This window comes from Urocampus carinirostris, chromosome 16 (assembly GCF_059441175.1).
Source record: "Urocampus carinirostris isolate Australia breed hairy pipefish chromosome 16, RoL_Ucar_1.0, whole genome shotgun sequence".
In the NCBI taxonomy this organism is placed as follows: Eukaryota; Metazoa; Chordata; class Actinopteri; order Syngnathiformes; family Syngnathidae; genus Urocampus; species Urocampus carinirostris.
The window spans coordinates 26,153,048-26,177,245 of record NC_142364.1 but is presented as its reverse complement, the minus strand read 5'-3'; the positions used below and the strand labels follow the sequence as shown (position 1 = coordinate 26,177,245).

The window sequence follows — 24,198 nt, the reverse complement described above, 5'->3', positions numbered from 1 at the left end:
TTCTGGGATACGACAACTTGTGCAGTTGTCTTGCGGTAGTTGTTTGACATCACAAGAGACTGAGTATAATATATGATAATAATAATTCAAATAAATCCCCCGCACTTTACCAAAGAAAATCAAGACTGACTTGTATTTAGAACAGGGTCGACTTTATTTTCTATGAAAATTCAATCATTGAAAGCATTAAAACCAAATCCACTTTTGTGGATAAAACTAGTTTTATAAAATGCAACACAAACAGGAAGTGATTCAACAACTTTGAAACTTGTCTAAAGCTACTCTCTAACTTTGTTGATTTTTTTTTACGTTCACTCGTTTGTTTTTGTTTTTTACAAAAAAGGAACAAGTTATTCCAAAAGTAAAACAATTTCAACAAAGCTTACAATCAAAGGTTTTCTACAGGAATAGGACAGTGTTTTATATAAAAAAGGAACAAGTTATTCAAAAAAAATCTTGGATCAAACTTTTCTTTGCGGGAATAGGACAGCATATCAAGTTCTAACAGCAATTGAACAAACATACACAAGGAATGATGTGTGACTTGGCTAATTGGCCCACTGCTAATTAAGATAACGGGAGCCAAATGAACAATTTCTTCCATTCTTCGTGACAATTTTTGAACAAAAGAAGTTGAACTTGGTAAATTGTCTTATCCACCTTCAGGAACATCGATTGTCCGACCGTAATTTAGCTTAATACGCATTAGCTTTGTAAATAGCTATGTAAATGAAAAGACTCAAAAACAATAAACTCCCTCTGCAAACACGCAGGTTACGAATGCAAACCAAATGTTGTTAGTTACGAGAGGCCCTTTGAGAAGGAAATCATACTTGCTCTCACATATAATGTCATACTCTCACATATGCACTATAATCAGAAACAGTCAAACCCATGCAAAAAATATTACTATACTCGCTCATACATACTACTATACCCTCTCTCACATATGTTACTATACTCTCTCACATGCCCCTATACTATCATACACATACCCCTATACTCTTATACACACACTACTATTCTCTCTCATACGCACACTACTATACTCTCTCCTACACATATTACTATACCCTCATTTACACACTAATATGCTGTTACACACATACTACTATATTCTCTCACACAAATTAGTATACTGGGAGCAACTCCAGTTTGATGTCGGAATGCACATCATATACACGCACATTAGTGTGCATTGCCATGGTTACTAAAAGTACACAAAGTAAAACAACACTGGAGAGCTGAGGTGATTACACTTGGTGTGGAAAAACCCCTATAGTAATAGCAATTTTAATGGTGTGTGTGAGAGAGTATTGTAGTGTGTGTGAGTGGTTAAAGTAGTGTGTTTATGGGAGTACAATAGGGTAAGAAAGTAAAATTGTGTGTGTGAGACTATAGTGGTAAGAAAGAGTACAGTAGTATGGGTGTGAGAGTACAGTAGTGTGCATGAGAGAGTGTAAGAGTGTTTGTGCATTGGTACGAATGTGTCTGAATAAGAGTATAGTTGTGCATGAGTGAGAGAGAGAGAGAATGATGTAATATGTGAAAGCAAGAATGATTTACTTCCCAAATGGCCTCTCATAGTTAATGGCGGTTGGTAAAACTGCGGGTTCAACGAAAAAGCATAGCTAAATTGACAAACGCTAGCATAACCACCATTAATTAACTTGGCCCTGGTACTTTAATGTTAACCGCCATGAGCTAGGGAACTAAAATTAGGATGTTGGCTTAAGTTTCAAGGGAATGCAATTGAAATCCAAATGACACATTAGCTTGCAGGTAGCAACATGAGCCTTATTAGCTTTGGATAAAGATTTGGCATGCACTTAATTATGATAACTAAGTATGTGCGAATCCATTCATTTTTCATTCAGTTAGCAAGCTAATGCTAACGTTCTCACACATGGAGAGGTAAGGTGAAGTTTAAAGGTGCTATTTTGGGGTTCCAGTAAGTGATGAGCCAAAAGGTCACAAACAAAACTGTTTTTGTGATATATACAGCGGAACAATCCTGACATAGGTGGAAATAAATGTATGCATGAATTAATACATGAATAAATCCCTTCTTTTTTGAAGAGATTAATAAATTACTTAACTTTATGACAGAAATATATCCAAGCATTGTGTTATCGATTTTTGTCGTGTACAATGTCGTGTACTTAGGTGTGTATTTTCCCATTTAATTTGTCGTGTATTTTGTTGTTTATTCTGACTTGTATTTTGTCATGTATTTTGTCGTTTAGTTTGCCGTGTATTTTGCCATTTTTGGGTCTTGTACTTTGTAGTATATTTTGCCATTCAATTTGTCAGATATTTTGACATTTATATTGTCGTGTAGCGTGTGTTTTGTCGCGTATTCTTATCGCGCATCTTGCCATTTATTTTGTCATACATTTTGACATGTATTTTGTGCTTATGGTTGTGATCTTGGTCATGTTATTTGTCGTGTAATTTGACACATATTTTGCAGTGTATTTTTTTTTGTATATTGTCATGTAATTTTCCATGTACTTTGCTATTTATTTTGCCTCGTCCTTTGTTGTGTAAATTGCCGTGTATGTTTCTTTTTATTTGGTTGTGTATTTGGTCGTGTACTTTGTCGTGAAATTTGTTGTGTATTTTATCCTCTTATATTGATGTGTATTTTGTTTTGTATTTTTTGTTGTCGTCTCTTTTATTACAACAGTTATTCAAATGAGGAGGCGGTCCAGTCGCCTGAGCTGTTCACCCATTGGTTGATCAGGAATCAACGATTGGTGCACACATCGATCAACCAATAGGTGAAAACCTCAGCCACTTTGACCCGCCCTCCTTATTTGAATAATATTTTGTTATGACACACTATACGACGAAATACATGACAAAATATTTGACAACATACAGAAAGAAATGACAAAATCAATAAAGATATTTAGGTAGAATTTACTTATGTGTTCGATTATTAATATGGCAAATATTTAATGGTATTTACTCATTTATACATTTATTTCTACCCATGGCAGTTTTGGTCTTCTATAGGATTAACAAAAATCCACCAAAAAAAAGGGTAAAGAGACGCTAACCGGCAACCGCGGCTAGTTTGACCACAGACACAAAACATGGAAAGGAATTATTTCTTTTAAAGTGTCGTTCGAGATTGAATCAGCTTTCGAAGGAAACTTTTGGCAAAGAAAACTTTCTTAACTCTTCGCATCGCCGAAGCATGAGATTTTCTCTCGACTTAATTACAGCAAGCAGCCTGAGAAGTCCCGCGACCATTCGGCCTCGGGAGAGTGACGCTTTTTAGTATCGGAATGGGCCGATGCTCGCACGCTTTGGCACACGTGTTGCGAAAGGAACCAAAGGCAATGTCGAACATGTGTGAAAAAAAAGGCACCGCCCTGATTAACAAATAGTAATTAATAAAACTCTACACACAGTGTTTATAAAATGTAAAAATAAAATTAACGCATATAATAATACCTATGACAATAACAATGACAAAAAGGAAACCGACAGGGGTGTCACCCATGACGAAGCAGACATCGTTACGCCTGAGCTTCGTTTTCTTCTTCTTTGTCATCTTCTTCCGTTTCACCTGCGGGAGACGACCAATGAGAGCGCAGAAAAGGTAAGTGGGGCAACAGAAACCTTGTGGCGCACAGCCAGCTAAACTTCCAGTTCGGTGTTAAAGGGACACTGTATAATATTTGACCAAAAGAAAAATGTAATAACTAAATTGTTGTATTGAAATCAATTCGCTCTGATTCTGAAAATAAATCCAACTGAAACACAAATGCCTTCCAGGGGCGAATTATCGTACACACATCTGACTGAAGATTTTAAGGCATCTATAATTGTATAGTTTATATTTACAGTTGTATAGTTTATATTATATTTCCAAAAATAATTATTGATAAAAATCTAACCAAATCTGATAAGTTGTTAATAGGCGAGTATTTTTAGGTTTTGTTTTACAGGGTATAAAAGGCAAGTGTGTATTATTTGACCCCAAGATGTCAATGTATCGCGTAGTGCAACTAAAAATGACTGCTACAAAAGCACAAGGAAGAATACATAGTATGGAGACTCAAAGTGACCAAACCTCACTATAATTCTTCTCATTTCTTTTGCCAGGCCTCTCACAAGATTTTAGTTTTTTGGGCGGTAACTTGTGGGAGTAAGATGACGGCTAATCAGGTCAGCCTCCTCTTTGGTTGAATTTCATGGAAAATAGATACATTTTTCTTATGTGTATTCGAAGGTGGTGTCCGGAACTTCAAAAATATTCTACTTTCTGATGACAGCTTCTGGCTGAAATCCTCAGTGCAGCCTCTGTCAAGTTGCCTGTCAGCCATGTCTCTCAGGTGTGCTCGAATAAACTCTTCTTTTTTCATCTTTTTGGGATTTGGGTTGGCATTTGGGCTGTATTTGAAACAGTCCTTTTCCTAATGTGACTATTTTCATCCTCGCCCTCCCCTCCTACCCATGGCTCCCTAGTCCTGCCTAATGCACTTTGTGGCCAGAACACCGATGATAAAAGTGAGTTAAAAGCAGAAAAGTGTGGTGAAGTTAAATAAATCAAGGCTCTTTGAACTCAGTTGGGCACTGTTCACACATTATTCATGGAGAAAATATTTAATTGTACACTATTAAAGGACACCATAAGCTACTCACCTCACCATAAAAAAACACATTTATATGAGAGTTCAAGTTATTTTGCTTATTTTTCTAATCAATATTATTTACCTTAAAAAAGATTTTTTTTTACCACTAGAAGGCACTAAATAATACACAATGTCCCTTTAAAGTTTAAACAAAGTAACAATGTACACAACATTTGACAAAACAAAATTACATGGATAAATAATTTTAAACAAAATGAACATCAGTTACATATAAAATAACAAAGCAAATATTTAAAACAAAAAGTGTCAAATCAATTGAAAAAAATATGAAGTCATTATGTATGTGTGTGTATCTCTTAACCACTAGGGTCGTAGGGGCCCCATTTCCTGTGATGTGTCTTGGGCAAGTACAGCCTGGTGGCGCCTATTCCTCTCCAGGCCAACACATATTTCCACCCGGTCTCGAACCGAAGACCTTTCGCATGTTAGGCGAATGTGCTAACCATTATACAAACCTCAAAATGAATTATTAAATCAATTGAAATAATTGAATTCCAATGAAAAAGGATATTAGAACATATGCTTATCATGCATCATTAAGGAGCTTGACAGAGGCTGCAGCGATGACACAAGTCAGAGGTAGCGGCAACGAGTAAAAAAGTTCCAAATTCCGCACACCTCATTTAAGTTAAAAACATATGTTCTGCTGGCAGATCATTTTAGCTCGCCTTAAATATGATTTTAATTTTTTTAAGAAGAATGTCGTTAAACTTAAAAAACAGATTATAAAACATAGTAAAATCCAAAATGATTGCATATTATTCACCAGTATTACCTCCTGAGCCACGGTAAAACCACAAATGATAAGAAAAAGGACATCATGAAACTAATGCCGGGAATAGATTTTTTTTTTTTTTTTTTATGAACAGTGTGCCTAAAGATTTTTCGATGACTTGCCAAAAGAGGTTGAAAAACACTGTCTTCATTGATCTCTAGTGCGTTTATAGACCGAAATGGGGACTGTGATTCTGCACTGTGGAATAGAGGACTTAGCTTTACGGTTATTAAAAAAAAAAAATTATAATAATAAAAATGAAAAGCTGTAATACCCCCCGAGCCACAGCGTCCACAAATGCAAATGATAAGGAAAAACAAAACATGAGACCGATGCCGGGAATTAATTTTTGGGGATGATGAGAAAAAAGGTGTGCCTTTGCAGATAAAAAGTGTACACTGTCATAATTAATCACTAGAATGGCCAACAAGAGTTACAAACACATATATGTAAACACAAAAAAGGGACACACACAGTCACGAGATGCAAGGCGAACGCGGTTGCCTTCACCTGCCACACTAGCAGTAGTTGTCAATGGTGTCAAAGAAAGAGAAGTTGAAGTCTGGAACACAAAGTGAGGAATAGAAAGAAAGACAGGAACCATTTTAGATTGTTAGTTCAATTACAGGAAATAGGAAGTGGTTAGGCGTAAGCGTGGCTGGGGCAGGCGATTGGCTGCTGTCTTGTCTAACCTTGCGCTGCTGAAGTCGTGTTCCTGTCGTTCAGCAGTTTGGTTTGACTGTTGGGAAGAATCTTGATCTCCGGCGGGTCTAGGATCGGGCCCTCGCTGCTGCCGCCCCGCGACACCATCAGGGCGTTTAGATACTGCAGACGGGTCACCTGCACAGACACGCCATGTACAAAGTGTAGCAAACATGCATGATCCGCACAGCTTGCCCTCAGGACGATACCAGAATGAGTGTTTGGCTTGAGTAATTACTGATACTGATATCACATTTACGGTTCCCTTAACCACTAAGATCGTAGAAGCACCACTTCCAGTGGTGTGTCTTGGGCAAGTACAGCCCTGCCTCGTAGATTACACTCCTGGCCATTTTGTTGGTGGTTGGGGTTTGTTTCCCAAACCATGGTTTTTGTAATCATTTGGGATGGGGACGCGACATACAAATTGAGGTAAGATCTTAAGCCCGAGCCCGACCCGTGCCCCAAAATAGCTTAAAAAGTCAATCATTACGTTCGGGTTCAGGCGGGGCCCCTCCGTCGGTGCCGCCGAGCGGGGGGTGGAATACATCACGCGTTTTCTCCACAAGGAAAGAGAAACAGAGAACAAAGCCCGGTGGATAATTAAAAAAAAAAAAAAAAGTCAGCAAGAGAGAAGCCCCTCTCCTCCCTTTTCACAAATAACATGAAAATTCGGGTCTACTTCGAGCTTAATCCCACAAAAGTTAATTTGTCAGACTTAGGCTGGACCTGGCTTTAATAGCCACGGGCTGGATTTTTTTTACAAGCAACCCACAAAGCAAGATGTCTTACAAGATTTATTACAAGAACGAGACATTTTAATCAATGTATAAATGTTTCCATTTTAAAAATTTTGTCGGAAGACTAGCAACACATTAAACAATCTTTTAGAAATAATTAAAAAAAAAGTAATACATCTCATGGAGACGTCCATTTCTTACATTTTAAGCCCGGTGCACACCAGGCACCAACCACATCGGGAATTCGGCGTTGACGCCTTTGGCTGCAAAATGCCAATGGTGCCGTGCCCCTGCACACCTTAAGCCGTTTTCAGTTCTTCTCTTAGTTACTTATTTTTGAATAATGCGACCATTCAAGATGGCAATTACAAAAACGAGCCCATATTTACTACTGCGGCGAAAGAAAACACAAATAAAGGCTGCGTTGTGTAAAATTTCAGCCCTTTATTTCTAGACGACAGCTCCCAGGCAACCGTACTTGGAGAATAGTGCCAGCAGGGTTTTTGTGCAGTTGTCTTTACTGATTTCTGCGGTAACGTACTAAATTGCATTCACTTGTCATCGTCCCTCAAGGATTGGAAGAAACTCCAGCGAAATGACTGCTGTTCAATTCAGATTCATAAATGTAGGACTTGATTTGTGGGTGAAAAAGATGAAATATCTCAAGTATGCTGTAAATATTAAATCAAGTATTGTAAAACCTCCTGTTGTCCCCCCCAAAACATGGACTCATTTCTCCTCTCTAAGGTCGTCATAAATGTTTCCATATGTCACCACTGTGTTTCGTATTCAGAATGCATGCTTCGTGCCGCCACAAAAAAGAAAAAGCCGCACTGTGTTTAAGTGTTCCATAGTTTACATATAGATAAAAAAACAAAAACTAAAAGTAACACGAACACTTAAATAATTACAAAAAGTAAGTAAGGAAGTTAAATATATAGTTTTAAAAATCAATACAATCAAAGCAAAACCAACAAACCTACTCACAAATACAATTAAAAAAACAATCTAGCGAGAGCTTAGTACAGTAATCCTTACTGTATTGCAGTTTACTTTTTGCAGTTTTTATACTTCGTTGAGTTTCATCGTGCATTGTGTTCTGCATTCTGATTGGTTAAACAGCCGCCCCACCCCTTTTTTGCCTATGCCTCATTAAAGTTGTGGTCCGAGTTGTACACATACATAACACATCTTAACGACATTACGTACACGCAAAACATTTTTTAAATTTGAGTTTCTCTAAAAGCCATTATGTCAAAAAAATGCTCTGGATTGACAAAAGCACCAAAAGGCAGAAGAAGATGCTTTATATCGACAACAAGATGGACTGCTCCACAGGCTAAAGAAGGTATTTTTACGCCTCATTTTTTGTTCTCCCAATAGCGTCCACATCATGGCGACAAAATATCATTTTAAGCAAAGTGGATAATTTTAAAAAGGTCAGGATTAATCTCAAATTCATTTTTAATAAAGCCATCCAAACACACCAGCAAAATATAATGATAATATACCGTCACACTAGTAACATTAGTGCACAATTCCCTTTTTTGGTCCCAAGTGGACATTTTTGCCAAAATCAGGTTCCGATTAAAAAGTTGCTTTATTTGCTCAAGTGCCAGAGTCAGTCAACCAATCATATTTTATATAACCGATCAATCGTGCAATATAGCGAGATTGTTTTTATAATCATAATTTTACAGTACAGACGTTATTTGTAAATATAACATATACCATATTTTCCGCACTATAAGGCGCACTGGGTTATAGGGCGCACCCCAAAAAAATAGTTTTTGGTCCTATATTTGACATACATACAGGGATCAGAATGGATATTTTCATTTTCAGCTGAAATAGCCAGGGTCCAGGAATAAAGACGCACCGGATTATAAGGCGCTACAATGGGAACGTCCACAAAACAGTCAGATAGTTCAGTAAAACTTATTACCCCCTTAACATTCCCAAAGCTTGCAAAGACGCAAATACGTGTCGAGAACACGCGCGGATGCGGTGTCCGTACGATGTCACTCAAATGCATCGTTCCATCATTCGGAAGATTCAAGTCTTGGGATTCAAAAAATGCCAACCATTCCTTAGTTTCTATTTTCTTTTTCGCTCGCAACTTTACTGTGCATATGACAATAAACACTTGGAATTGAGTTTAATTTAAAAATAGACACTCCATTCCATCCATTATCTGCACCGCTTATCACAGAAACATCGAGTTAAGTCTGAAACAAGATACAGGGAAAATATATAGCCAGAGCAGCTCACCGAAGTCGTTGTGTTCAATAATAATGTGCAGCCATGGTCCTCTTATATCCGTGAGTTTAGTAAATCCAGGAGAATAAAATATTTACAAATACAGAAAAGTAAAAAATGCTTTCTGTATGCCGTCAACCACGTGCTATACACATTCATCTTTTTCGGCCAATTGCAGGCTTTGTTTTGCCGCTTCAGCCTATGCCAGCCTGTAAATGATAAAAAGGATCCGCCCCTTGACCTCCGAATAACTTTAGCCAATAGTGATCGATTCAAATGATGATAGACACATTGGTTAGCCAATGAAACGCCGGTAAATAAATACAAGCATACACCGCGGACTTGAAGTTTGGGGGAAAATCTAGTCGGCGGCTGCAAGTTGGTTGGAAGACTTTGCGACTTAATATTGATCCATAAATAAGACGCACTGTATTATAAGGCGCATGGTCAGCTTTTGAAAAAAATAAAGGCTTTTAGGTGCGCCTTATAGTGCGGAAAATACGGTATTTAAAGTAAAGTGCTTTTATTTGTTAAACAAATGTTTGAGCCTGTAAATGGGATTTGTTCTTTGGTTTCAATGTACAATCGAGTATTCAATAGATCAATAAATAAAGGTTTCTTCTTCATGGGTTGTGACTATCGTGGGGCTTTTTTTAAACGAGGGTTTACTGTATATACACATAGCTTGATAGAGGGTCCAATTCAAGCACTTTCTAAAGACTTTCATAGCCAATTTTCAAATTTCTCCAGTACAATTAAAAGAAAAATCCGTCTTGAATCATGTATTTTGCAGAGCCATGAATATAACTGAGATTTACATATGCGATTTTTAATCCTGTCTGTGCATTTTTCAAGACAAGTGATTTTTAGATCTGACGTAAATCGGGAATATATTTGTTTTGAGACAAATCTCTTCCCGTTGCAATCGAACACTTGGACACACTACCTTAATTTTCTGCAGACTATGTCGCATACCAAAATCGCTAAACACAATGGGAATCGAACCTGGGTGCCGGCGACAACGGTGCTGAAACCTCGACAATAGAACAAGGGTGATACCGATGACATAGGAAGAGGCATTCCATTTGATCACACTATTTTTACTCACGGTGCCAGAAACAATTTTTAAAGAATTGAGAAAACAGAGAGTCGTCTTGAAAGTTATTGATATAACATGTTTAGTGCTCTATTTAGGTGTAGCGTGCACCTGTCCTCTTGGGTGCGACAACACCATACGAACTAATGCCAGCTGCCTTTAATAACGAGAGAAGAAGAAATGTAATAGCAAAGCAAAGCTACTAGAGAGCAGTGTCGGCGTTATTTTTAGACTTGCTGACAGAATTGCTGAGAAACATGGGAACAATTGCAAGAATTTATGAGCACTTAACCAAAAAACAAGCACTTTTCAATTCTTGAAAACCCAACATTAAAATTATTTTAAGCACCTGAAGGAACCCTGTTGAAATGCACGCACATACCCTGATGAGCTGCAGGTCGGTGAGCGCCCGGACCGTATAATCTGGGCAGTAACTGGACGGACTGGTCGCCTCGGACGCATCGAACGGATCTCGAGGAGATTGTCGATGAGTCGACACTGGGGAGTGATGCACTGCGCTCACGCACACAAATCCGATCATTACTTTACTAATTCTACACACTGTTGTTGTTCCGGTCCTGACCTGAAGATGGCATCGTGAGCGCCGATACGCCGTAATACGTGAAAGCGCCGTTGTCGAACTTGAGGCCTTCCTTGCCGATCTCCACTTCCACCCGACCCTGCCAACAAAACAAGCGCACCCACCTCAGCACGCAGTGTAGCTCGGGGGGCGCATGGTAGAAAAACAATCTCACGGGGGCCAGACTAGTAAATGAAGGACATAAAAAGTGTTCCTTAGCCGGAGGTCTTTTGGAGGTTCACAGTTAAATTCTGATTCAGGGATTTAAGATTTGATCATATACGATTATTGAGGGGTTTTTCCCCTCAATATTTTTTCACTAAGATTTAATGTCTTGTATTGTTTATCAACTGTGGATTTGTAAGAAAAAAAAGGAAACAAGAATTGAATCAAATTCCACTACAGCTTATTAAACTGTGGGAAACTCATGCAGACTGGAACGTGACATAAAAAACATACTAACACTAATTTAAATAATTGATTTAATCATTTAAGTGTTATTCTGCCTTTTATTATTACATTAAAATGTTTACCTGAATATGGGAACTTGCTGTTTATGTACATTTCATATCTATTAAAGAAGAAGCTAAAGCTTCTATAGAATTCTGCAAACAATGTACACATTGCCTTAAACAGGGCGTCCATGACTTTGATTTTAGGTTAAATAATATCAGGATGTTGGTGGGGAAGGAGTCCGGTTTGGGGGCCTCAGCATTGAATCACTGCTGTTTGCAGATGATGTGGTGCTGTTGTCTTCCTCAGGCCGTGATCTTCAGCTCTCACTAGAGCGATTCGCAGCCGAGTAAAAATCTCCAAGTCCGAGACAATGGGACACAGCCGGAAAAGGGTGGCATGCTCCCTCCGGGTTGGGGATGAGATTTTTCCCCAAGTGGAGGAGTTCAACTAATTGAGGGTAGGATGGAACGAGATCGACCGATGGGACGGTGCAGAGTCTCCCGTCGCCTCCCTTGGGAGGTATTCCGGGCATGTCCCACCAGCAGCAGGCTCCGGGGACGAGCCAGGACACCCTGGAAAGGCTATGTCTCTAGGCTGGCCTGGGAACGCCTCGGGATCCCGTCGGATGAGCTGGAGGAAGTGACTGGGGATAGGGACGGGCAGGCTTCCCTGTTAAGACTGCTGCCCCCGCGACCCGACCCCAGATAAGCGGAAGATAATGGACGGATGAATGGAATGTCAGGATTGGTTTCCTGAATGTTCTCTGGTTGTCTACTAATAGTAGACAGCTGTACGTAATTTGGAACTTTGTTACTCTCTGATGCATCTCCTCGCTTAAAGTCATGACTGCAGACTTAATCAAGTGATTCATGATGCGCGTGCAAGTGCGTAAATTTATTAGACGCGCTTGAATAAACTCTACTTTTTTCATCATATTTGGGATTTGGACTGTTCTTTATAAAGCCTCTTGTTACTTTCACCATTTTCGTGCTACAAAAACAAACACAAAAGACACCCATATGCTAATGTTTTTATTTTGTATTTTATGTACAACTTTAAACAGCGCGTTCCTAATTTTTCTTTTAAGTTGAAAAAAAGTGGGTTTCCTCAAAGTTCCCTGGTTGATTAATGGTATTCAGCAAAAAGAGTTACAGTGGGTGCTTTGCGAGTGGCGCCTGGCTTTCACGACATCCAGTGGCCATATTTATGACTACAATTCATTGTTTGAAGCAATAGAGTTAATTTTTCACTTGTGCTTCTCTCGGCACTGTCTGGGCCATGAGTTTGACACCTGTGTTAAGACATACACTCATTTCTGTCACTCTCACCTGCAGCAACAGTACGAAGTAATCCACCGGGTGGTTCCGAGTGTACAAGTAGTGGGCGGGGCTGTGACGGTTGGCGGCGTCAAAGTGCACCTCCTGGTTGACACTGGGGTGCCGCAGGAGGTGGAAAAGGACCTTCTCGGAAACACGCGCCGGACTGAAGTGTTCCACCTCTGCAGGATATCAAACACACCCTGAATATGATGCATTGGACCTTAGTGAACTTGGCTGGACGACAATGCACACCTCGAGAGAGGAAACGATGAGTGGCAAGCAGCAGTTGCGGTGAAGTCCTGATCTTTGGCTCGCCTTCGGGCGTCCTGAAGAGCGAGAACTCGTCGGGAGTGCCACGGGGCTCCAGCGGGATCTCGAGCGCCGGCAGGGGACGCTTCACCTTCCTGTCTACTGCAAAAACAACCCGGAACAACCTTGATTATAATGATCCCTCGGTGCAGTGGCGTCACCAGACATGAGTTTCAGGGGGGGCACAACTCCTATTGCCACCCCCAAAAAAAATCTTTGCTCAGCATTGATTCACTATAACATAACCAACAGCAGATCCAGCAAGGGTTTACAACAGGCTTCATTTGTCCTCTTGTGATTGGTCAATTTGCATTTTTCCATGGATTCTGTGTTATTGACTTTTTTGTTGAGTATCTAAAAGGTTACATTTTTGGGGGCATTTCACCTTTTTTGTCAGGTTTCCAGTGTTTTCCAGGGGTGTGTTTCACGATTAGCTGTTTAAGAAATTGTACAGTTTATTCTTGTATTTTGTAGTTTATTTGTTGTTGCACTGAAATCCAAATTTTTTATTGACATTTTAATGTGTCATGCAGGGATTCCAGTTGCTTTACTTTAAAGTTGCTTAGTACAAAAAGGTTCAAAGTTTAAATAAGTTAAAAGCTCACTGGGTTGTGGAAAAAATGCTCTTAAGTTTAGTAGAATATATATTAATTCATTTATTCATAATATGACATTATTATTGGTAATATACTCATCAAAAAGACCAAAATAAAACTTTTTTCCTTTTAAATTTTTTTAGCTCTTTCCCCTTTGTTTTTTTATTTCATTTTTTCCCCTTTTTTTTCTTCTTTTGCTCCTTGTTTTCCTTTCTTTTTTCTTCTTTTGTTCTCCATGTTCCTTTCTTGTTTCAGTTTTTCACCTTTTGTTTTTTTTCCCTCACTTTTCACTTCTTTTTTTTTCTTTTTATTTATTTTCCTATTTTTGGGGGGTACCCATGGCAGCAATATAGCGGAATATGATGTCAGCTCCCTCTAAGTAAGGCTCATTTTATGAAAAACACAATAACACCTCAGTAATACGTAATAAAGGAAACCTGTTAAGTAAAAACCTTTATTTTTTGTTTACAATTATTGTATAATTAGATACCTTATTCGACACAGACTGAAACCAAAGATCAAACAAACCCTTTCTACTGGCTCAAGCATAAGTGTAACAAATAAAAGTACTCTATAAAGGAGTAAGTATAAGGGAGTACTAGATTTAAAAAAGCACGTTTGTATGACAGTTCATGTATTTTTGCTTTTGTTGTTCAAATCAACATTGCTTTTAAATGAATGGGGTTTTTTTTACCACTAGGAGGCGATAAACAAGGCCCAATGTCCCTTTACATCAAGCACATTCTTGATGCAATGATATTTAAAGTGCAGAGTGTCAAATTAAAATATATACAAGAATCAAGTGAAAATATAAATAACAGACAAAAACATTTACACAGTATTAAATATTACAAGTAAATAAAATGAATAAGGAGTATTAAATTATCTCACTCACAACAACTAAAATTCGAAAAAGTAAAAAAAAAAAGATGAAAATTTAAAAATAAATAAGATCAATTAAATGAATTTTGTACTCATCCTATAATGCAGACCTCAAAATGTGTTTCTATATTTAGTTTTCAATTCTGTTTGTATATTTATTTTTTTGTATTTACCTCCAGTTTCTTTTTAAATATTAACTAGTATTATTTCTAATGTTATATTTTCCATTTTGGTATTCCGTTGTCTTAGCTTAGGATCATCTTGATATACGGATTCTGTTTTATTTGACCACTAGATGTTGCTGTTTTGTGTAACTGAAATGTGCTAAAATGCACAAGGAAGACTACACTACAACTACAGAGACTCAAAGTGACCCAACCGCACCATTTATTTCCTGTCGGTTAATAATAATAATAATAATAATAATTTCCTTTGTATTGTCCGCCATTTTACCAATGTTATAAGTCTTAGGTATGACTCGGCCGAGGCGCGAACCAGCGACCTCCCAGTCTCAAAGCGGGCGCCCTACCATCTAGGCTACTGAGCTGGTATCATGTAAAATAGATGCAAATTTGTAGACCTATGAGTATTTAAAAAAATACTCATTTATATGTCCTTGCTTACTATTTAAATCAATATTGTTTTTTTCTAATGAGCAATTTTTTTTCTTTTATAATTATCAGGTGCTAAAAATACACAGTCCCTTTAATTTTGATTTTTAATGTTCTATTTTCAGCATTTTTTTTAAACTCATACAAGCACAACCCTTTTTTCCTTTTGTTCATCTTCTGTAGCCAAATAAAATCAAGATAAACTCATAAAAGAAGAAAAAACAGAATTAAAAACAAAAGCCAAATTGAAGACAACCCAAACCCATGACAACCCAGTGGCAATCTATTTTTGTTGTTGTTGTCAGTGGCATTTTGAAAAGGCCTCTACCCGCTATCGCCTTTCTCCATCACAAGCATTATTTAAAGGGAATTGTGTATTATTTTGCTTCTACTTGTTGTAAAAAACGTAATTCATGCATTTCTTTGCGCATTTTCAAATTTCTGGAAATGTAGGGGTTTTAGGTCCGCTGTTTAACCTGGGAATGCGGTACTCATAAGTTGAATTAAATTGTATTTTCTTTACATAACATGAGCACCACCTAGAGGGAACTATTAAAGTCATTTTGCTGCTATAGGTACCAACAAAAAACAAAACCTTGTAAAAGGCTGAGCAAAACAATAAGAAAAATTGTGCTGTTTGATCACTTTGAGCTTTCTTTGTAATCTTCTTTGTGCTCTGTAACTATTGTTTTTGGTTAGACGACACAATGCAGTGATATCTATCCATCCATCCATTTTCTGCACCGCTTGTCCTCACTGGGGTCGGGGACGTGCTGGGGCCCATCCCAGCTATCTTCGGGCAGAGGACCCCCTGAACTGGTAGCCAGCAGGGCACACTATGACAGAGACATCACTTGCTCATTCACACCTAGCAATTTAACCTGAAATGCATGTTTTTGGATTGTGTGAGGAAACCAGAGTGCCCGGAGAAAATGCACAGGGAGAACGTGCAAACTCCGCATGGGGAGGCTGCGGTAGCTGGAATTGAACTACAAACCTCCACACCGTGGGGCGGTGTCCTAACCACCCCGGTGCGACCCCAGTGACATCTACTGGTCAAATATTTAAGTAACACGGAGGCCATAAATGAATGAACTTACGGTAGCCGTCCGACTCGTCCAGGATTTCCGACTTGATGATCTCCTCAATGACGTCCTCCAAGGTGACCAACCCCAGCACCTCATAGAAAGGGTCGCCCTCGCCCTCATTGTTCACCTTCTGCACGATGGCCATGTGGGAGTTGCCTGTAGGTAGTCGGCTAAACGTTAGCGACGCGCCCCGGTGATGGTTAAACATGGCGGCCTGACCTTTCTTGAACTCCTCCAGCATGGCGTCCAGCTTGGTGTCGTTGAAAACAAAGTGCAGCGGGTGATTGTAGAACTTGGTGATGGTGGTCATGGGCGTGCAGTCGTCGGGGTCCACCAGCGCCAAGTCTTTCACGTACAGGATTTCCACGATGTTGGACCTACATACATTCGTCTTTAATACCACCGTTTGGTTCAAGACAAAGACTTTTCAGTGATCAACTGATCACTTCATAAAGTTTATTTTATTTTTCTATTTTTTGAGAATTTTAGTTTTAGATCAGCCTACATATACAGTACAGTGGCCCCTTTGCATACGAGCTAATCGAGAGACAAGAATTTGGAGGTACCAAAAAATCTTACCTGATTAGGGTTGCCGATAATTAGTCGATGTTATCAATAAAAGAAATAGTAGCCAATGAGTTCCTTTTGTCAGACGGAACGTTCTTCCAACAGAGTGAGGCATCTCTACATGAATATTACCCCGGCTGGGAGTCACATACCTGTCAACCTGTACGTTTTTGCCGTACAAAGTATGTGTATTATGCAATTTAAGACGTGTACGACGTACGAGAAAATCTGTACGGAAAAACGCAAATTTGTCAATTATGGGGACCATAAGGGTAATGAACGAGCTGATACAAGCAACTGTGATTGCATAGTATACACCGACTATCACGCAACGGCAACTCAATCAAGTCAAACGAGTTCCCCGCGGAAGTCTCTATCTCGGTATCGGGTTTTTTTTCGTTGCAAACGAAGCGAGCGGTTTGATGTAGTCAAAGGAAGTCTGTCTCTTTTTAGAGAACTGGCTTTTTTGGCTCAACTCATTAAAGAGAGCCAGTTCTCGAACGGCTCACTTGCTTTGATGCATTATATTACGAATGATTATGTTGTATAAAGAAGTTAAGAAAAAAGGAAGTATAAAAGGAGAAAATGAAAAAAGACAGGTTTGTGGTTATCCCTTTAATCAGTATATTACCAACAATAATTTAATGCAGAAAATGAATTAATAATTTGAGTAAGAAAATGTATTATTCGACTTAATTATATTTGCAAGTATTTTTTCCTTCTACAGTGAACATCCAAGCTACTTAATTTTTGAACTTTTTTTATAATAAACTCCATTCATGTCGAGCAACTCAGGATCTCAAAAAAAATGTCAATTAACAATATATGTGACATAACGAAACACATGTACAATATAACATATTAAACTACATAAATGAACACGATTGAAAAAAAAAAAAAAAACATGGTGTAAGATAGTTTTGTATTTTGTAAGGGAAAATACGACAGTTTGTAAGGGCATGGAGCCCTGGAGGTTGACGGGTATGGATTCAGTCATGTACAATAGCGTCTTAGTCTCAAAAAGTATCTTACAGGATTGACAGCGTCAACATCAGCTACGTGTACCACGACTTCTGAAGTTTAGGAGTATTTTAGGCTGGATAGGCCGTACAATATGTCTACAAAGTTTTCAAAGCAGACATTTATAGAGAAAGCACATCAAACGGTCAAATGAAACCGAGTTTGACTCACTTCGGGAAGATTCAAGTAACATTCAAGCCAAAACTGTTTTGAATATTTTGCTATAAGAGCGCTTGAGTGTTATGCCAGACAGTGCCTGACAAACGAAATAGAAATTAAATGCATGCATTCCGAAGAACAAATAGATAGATAGATAGATAGATAGATAGATAGATAGATAGATAGATAGATAGATAGATAGATAGATAGATAGATAGATAGATAGATAGATACTTTGTTCATCCCCGAAGGGAAATTCACATTTCCAGCAGCATCCCTGAGCTGAGAACAATCGAAAATAACACGGGAGCTGCTGGAGTGGCTGCCATTCGTGACGGCGCCGGAAGAAAAGATTCAATTTGAATCATTTACAAACAAACAAACAATTGAATCATGTACAAACAAACAAACAAAATATTCATGTTTCAATAAGTGGAGTGTTAATAAAATATTTCTGATACTGATATAACCAGATAAAACTAATTTTAAGTTACCTGTCCAAATGAATGTTGTGCCATCTCACCTTTCCCACTCTCTCTCCTGCAGTTGACTTGCTGCTGCTCGCTCCTGAAACTAATACTTACCTCTTTGTGTATTGCCTGCATATGGCGACACCCTCTTTCAGCTTGTCTGTCAGAACCTTGATCTCCTCAGTTTATGAAGATGATGTCAATTGTTAGAACGTTTGATTTCAAACTTTTGCGAATCTTTATTTAATTTTGTTATAGAGTGCAGTTGACCACTGAATACTCTTCATAAAATGCACGTATTTGTTTCATCTACTGTTTGACTACAGCTAATGAGCCTATTCTTGGTTTAAGGGGATGAAAAACAAATAATTACTTTTAATTTCTCATTTATTTGCCAGTCCCTATAAAACGCATACGTTTATTGTAGGATTTAAGTCCCTACTGACTAAGCACTGAGCCTCATTAGTTTAAGATAGGGCATTTTCGTTATTTTTTTTGTAAAAATCCGTAGTGTGTTCAAAAGATGTATTTTTCACCGGACTCATTTTTCTTGTGTTTATCATTTTTAATATAATAAGCCTTAATTACCAGAAATGTGTTTATCATCACATGCATTCAAGCTTCCTGAACGGTCATTTGAGAGCCGGACTTATACATTGCAAGTAATACTATAATACCTTTATCAGTCTTTGTCAGGAAGGACACGGATGTATTCGTGTTTGGGATTTGGCGCCTACCTTTCCTCCTCGTAGATGGGCACACGCGTGTACCCGCACTGCATGATGTCCGACATGGTGGAGAAGTCCAGCGTTGTGGAGCTGGGCAGCATGAAACAATCTTTGAGGGGTGTCAAGATGTCCTCCACGGTCTTGCTGCGCAGCGTCCCACGGCTGAATTCTTCCTTCACAAACTCACTGCCACACACAGATGTCATGTTTTGTGTGCGATGACTTTCTCCAATTTGCCGAAGCACTCTTCAAACTCATTCGCTGCCAATTCACAGTGCCCTCCCAAAAATGTCTTGCCCCTTTCGCAGAACAGTTTAACAAATGACAACTGCTGAGAATAAATATACACAAATATACAGAATTGTTGTGATTATTTGAAGAAGTTATCTATTAAACTTAGTCAAAAATAAGTTAAAAGTATACCATACATTCCGGACTACAAGCTACTACTTTTTGCCTTACTTTAAACACTTTGGCTTTAAACACAGTGCAGCGTATCCTTATTTTGTATGCAGCGTCACTGAGGGACACAGCAAGCTGATCTTTTCCACAATGCATGTGCTCTAAATACAAAACACAGCGATAACCTCTGGAAAACGGGAGGTCTGACAGTGATACTTCATTCAATATTTATAACGTAATCAAAATACTTTAACTTTTTCACCCACAAATCAAGTCCTCAATGTATATATAGAATTGAATAGCAGTGAAAGTTGTTCCAAAAACACCACTCTTCTTTCCATTGCATCGGCGTCATTGTCAGGTAGCAGAAGTTTCCTTTAATCATCAAAGAACGATGACAAGCGAATGCAATTTGGTCCATTTCCATGGCAACCACCGATGACAACAGCACAAAAACAACATCTGCGTTGTGATCTGGCATTATTCTCCACAGTATGGTTGCCCTGGCGCTGTCGTTTAGAAATATAGGGCTCACGTTCTATGCAATGCAGCGCTCAAACGTGTTTTCTTTCGGCGTAGTGTTAAAGTCAAGTCTTTGTAACCACTATCTTGAAAGGTCACATAATCCAAAAACACGTAACGTAAACAACTTGGGCACAACTGAAATACTAAGCAATATTTGCTCGTTCAGGTTCATCGTAACCTGAAACTTTTGTATGCAGAGACATTGTTAAGTAGAGGTACCAATGTATTATTTTCACACATTTTTCATGTTTAAGAATTTGGGATGACCTTTAACTGTCAAAGGCAGCGAAGGGGATCATTTCCAAGCGAGTCGAGGCATACCTGTAAGGGTCGTTAACGCTGGTGCGGATCATCTCCATGGCCCGCTCTCGGATGCAGCAAGTGCTGATGTCCCGCCTGAGAGCCAGGTCCAGGACCAGCCCCAGCGGGCAGGAGAGCGGGCATGTGAGGACCATGCTCAACTGTGCCAGCCAGGTGAGGGCGGGGGCCATTTGGAAGCCGTATCCAGAGCATACTATGTGAGGAAGTAGCTCAGCCACCAAGAAGAGCATGAAGGCGGCGGCGAAGGCGGCTGACACCACAGAGCCCAAAGCCCGGAACAGCAGAACCGCCACAGCAGAGTGAGCCAGGACGCACAGGAAGAGCAAGGAGCATGCCTGCCGGACCAAATGCAGGCAAGAAGCAGGATCAGCCTTCATGAATCATTTTCATGAAGTTCTATTGCAGGGGTCCCCAACCACTGGGACGCTGACCAGTACTAGCCCTAGGTCATTTGATATCAAGCCGCACAGAAAGTAAAACAAGGTCCTTTATCTTTTTTGCCTATCATAGTTTTTGTAACATCAGTAGTAGTTCACTGTATCGCAGTTTATTTTTGGTGGTTCCACTACTATACGGATTTTCATTGTTCATTGTTTTCTGCGTTGTGATTGGCTAAACCAGAGGAACCCAACGTTTTCCAGCCAGGACCTCATAACTTAACCTTTCTCTGATGTGGGGGGCGGGCGGGATCAGTTGGTAACAGAAAAAAATGTGACGGTTGCAAAGGTGCCTCAATGTAAAAATGAGTTATTTTCCAGACAGCCACAATAAAATAATCCCTCTGGATTTTTCGCGTAACAAAAGTTAGAAGATTAATAATAACACTATGAATTACATAAAAACAGTCAGTGCTGTCGCATCAGAGCGTGCACCAAATGACAGATTTACAGCACCTGGTATTCACAGGCGGTCTCCCATCCAAGTACTAACCATGCCTGACCCTGCTTAGCTTCTCAAAACTGGGCGTTCTTAGAGTGGTGTGGCCGTTAACAGGTCCGAAATCTCTGATCAAATTTAAAGCAAAACGTCACGTTTATTCACGTGCCATGTAATTAAATAGACAAACTCACCAAATGAACTAACCCTGGGTTAAGCTTTTTGGTGTTCCGTGGTTCTTGTTTTAGGGATCCGTGCAACTTCTAACTGGATTGTCGCTTTTTCCATAGCGTCAAGTTTGTTTACAACCGTTCGAGCGTGACATAGTTGACCATTCTCCACGCTGATTAGCTATGAGCGCAAAGGTTTCTCCGCCCATGCGAATATACCACCTCAAAGCCCCAGGTTCAAGTTCCGTCTGAAACACACCTTTAAAAGTAAAAAAAAAAACAACAGGTAAAAAATAATGAAACTTAGTTTTCTTTCTGTGCGGCCCCGGCACCAAACTATTCATGCTACGGTACCAGCGATTTGAGACCACAGCGCTAATGAGTTATTAATAACATTTTGTAACTCAATTGGCATTACAAAATGGTTTATTACTCCACTACCCCTTTAAGGCAGATCATGAAATCCAGTGCCCTTTGATTACTAAACATTCCGCCATCTCAAGCAGAGTACAGGCCTGCTGGATTTCTCCTCATGGATATATTCTCCTTTCCATGTAAATACTTGCATCTAAACTGAATTTACAACTATAAAATACAATATGCGCATATTTGGTCATCAGTAGCCAATGGTAGGCGGAGCGTGGGATGGGAGCATGGCTTATATAGGAACAACAAAGCAACGGCAATGGGCCAAACGTGAGAACAGAATTTATCGTAAAGTGTTCTGAATTTTGGTGTTTTATTCGTAACAATATTTTTGCAATACACTAAGCCGAGAGAAAAAAACCCCGTCTTGGACAGTACCCAGAAATTGAGATCTTGGAGTGGTTTTAAAGCCAGAGACAAAATGGCTATAGAGTGTCTCGGCCAAGTGTTTGTCTGAAAACTCTTAAGATTGCGCAAGACAAGAAATATAAATTCTTTATTGCTTCCACAAGTTGGTGTGAATGCTTTCTTTTATTAATTTTATCATGTGCCTATTTTAGAGCAGTTTTAGGGAGTTGGCTTTTAAGAAAACGTATACAGTAATTTGTAACTGGATAGTTACTTTCAGAGTAATGCGTTACTTTCGGGTGATAGTAATCACCACCTCCTCACGGCCCAATGAGCAATACCAGAGTATTTGGAGCTCTTTTTTTACCTAAAAGAAAACTAAGCCTGCATGCTCATTTTTGGTTCTAACTGAAATTGAACATAGGTTGTGGCAGTGAGAATGCCAAACTAACCACTGAAATACCAGCAATATTAATGACATGTGAAGAGGCATTGGGTTTTATCTCATGACCACACAATCTATAGTCAGTACAACAAATGAATGTTATTTGTCATGTGAATTACACATGACATTTGTCACCTACGATGCTTAGAATAGAGGAATAGAAATAATTGTCATTTTAACACAACTGGTACAGTAAATAAAAATAGTGATATAATGAGAAAAAAAAATCGACTGCCTTTTTGCAAGTCATCTATACTACTCGTGATCCAGTGCTCTGATAAATGAGCAGATCTTGGACCTGTTAAGACTGTTCGCAGCACAACAAAAAGTTTGTTCAATGGACTTGCATACAGTCTTATTTTGTTAGTATTTATTTTATAAAGGGTCTTAGGGGCACCATTTTCTGCGGTGTGTTTTGGGCAAGTACAGCCTGGTGGTGCCCATCCCTCTCCAGGCCAACAAATGTTTCTACAATAATCTTTGGTCACTCCTGCCATCACACATTTCAGTTACAAACTGACTCCGGCCACTCAAAAGAGAAGGGAAAAGTTATGTGCCCTCACAGGCAAAAGTTTTGGGCCCCGTGTTTTAAATTAAGTGTTACCAATTACTGTTTTGCAGGTAAGTGTCCAACACTATTTGTGATACAAAAAAGGTTGGGGACCCCTGTTTAGTGGCAGCTGATCAAGAAACTGAAGGTTTTGTTGATTCTTTTTCTTTTGTACCATAAAGTTCCCCCTTCTCCTGACGGGCTCCAAACGCTTGGCAGCGCGCTTCTCCTCTTCGGAACCGCAGCTGTGAAGCACGTAAAGCTCGACAGGGTCGAGCCACAAAAGACTGAGGTGGACCGTCCTCAGCAGCCCGCAGGCGAGCACCAGTAGTGGAACCAGAAGTGCCAGACCCCAGGCCGGTATGTGCTCCGAAGCTAAAGGCTCGGTCGAGCCGACACGCAGTTTGTCCTCCCCCGTAGAGGTCCACTCGTCCCCGCTCCTCACGCACACGTGATGGAGGTTTGGCTGAAGGTCCACCTGCTCTCCGCCAACGCCCCCCGGCTGGACCTCAACCGTTAGGACCCCACTACAATCCTCCTCCGCCTCGAAGGAGTCCGTGACCTGGAAGGCAGCATGCCTCCGGTTGTCCTCATCCCTGCACGGGTCTCCGAGTGCTCCTGAGGCCCTTGCAAAAGCCAGCCACGGCCAGGTTCGGTTCTTCAAGTCGGTTCCAAAGAGCCGCAGCTTGAATGAGGCACCCCGGGGAGCCGTGATGATCCCCGCCTTCATACAAACGCGTCCCGCGGGGTCCTCCGGGTGCAGGCGCACGACAGGCGGCGTCGCCTGGGCGCACAAGCCCAAACGGATCCCGCACGACAACAAAACCATCAACAATATCATCCAAAGCAACTGGAGACCTGCAAAGCTGGCCACCATATTGGAGTTGGTCAGCCAGCAGGCTCCGGGCAGGTCATGTGACTGTATACCCCCCGTTAGACTCCGCCCACTTACAGACTTGCGGCGTTCATATCATGGGACAAAGGATAACTAAACGTTTTTAAAAATATACAAACGACTCAACTTAACCCCATTGAAAAAAAATTTGTTTTCACTTAATTGTACACGTAGATCGAATATACAAAAGCACGTAATTGAAATTATATTCAG

The 24,198-nt window shown here is 39.7% G+C and overlaps 1 protein-coding gene across 3 annotated transcripts; it reads right to left on the bottom strand.

Moving 5' to 3' along the window:
- Window positions 1-130: 130 nt before the first annotated feature.
- cnnm3 (cyclin and CBS domain divalent metal cation transport mediator 3) lies at window positions 131-24,180 on the bottom strand. 3 transcript variants are annotated; one of them, XM_088355934.1, is made up of 12 exons: window positions 23,266-24,180; window positions 20,276-20,610; window positions 19,037-19,213; window positions 16,303-16,460; window positions 16,096-16,239; window positions 12,850-13,008; window positions 12,607-12,776; window positions 10,826-10,922; window positions 10,625-10,755; window positions 6,138-6,285; window positions 5,920-6,007; window positions 131-3,580 (listed from the first exon to the last, which is right to left on the bottom strand). In XM_088355934.1, exons 1-11 carry the CDS (start codon window positions 23,965-23,967, stop codon window positions 5,964-5,966), a joined length of 2,265 nt encoding a protein of 754 aa, XP_088212060.1. In that variant the 5' UTR covers window positions 23,968-24,180; the 3' UTR covers window positions 131-3,580; window positions 5,920-5,963. The 3 variants fall into 3 exon arrangements, with proteins under 3 accessions (XP_088212060.1, XP_088212059.1, XP_088212058.1); XM_088355933.1 differs by having other exon boundaries at window positions 5,956-6,007; XM_088355932.1 differs by lacking the exon at window positions 5,920-6,007.
- Between the last annotated feature and the right edge of the window lie 18 nt (window positions 24,181-24,198).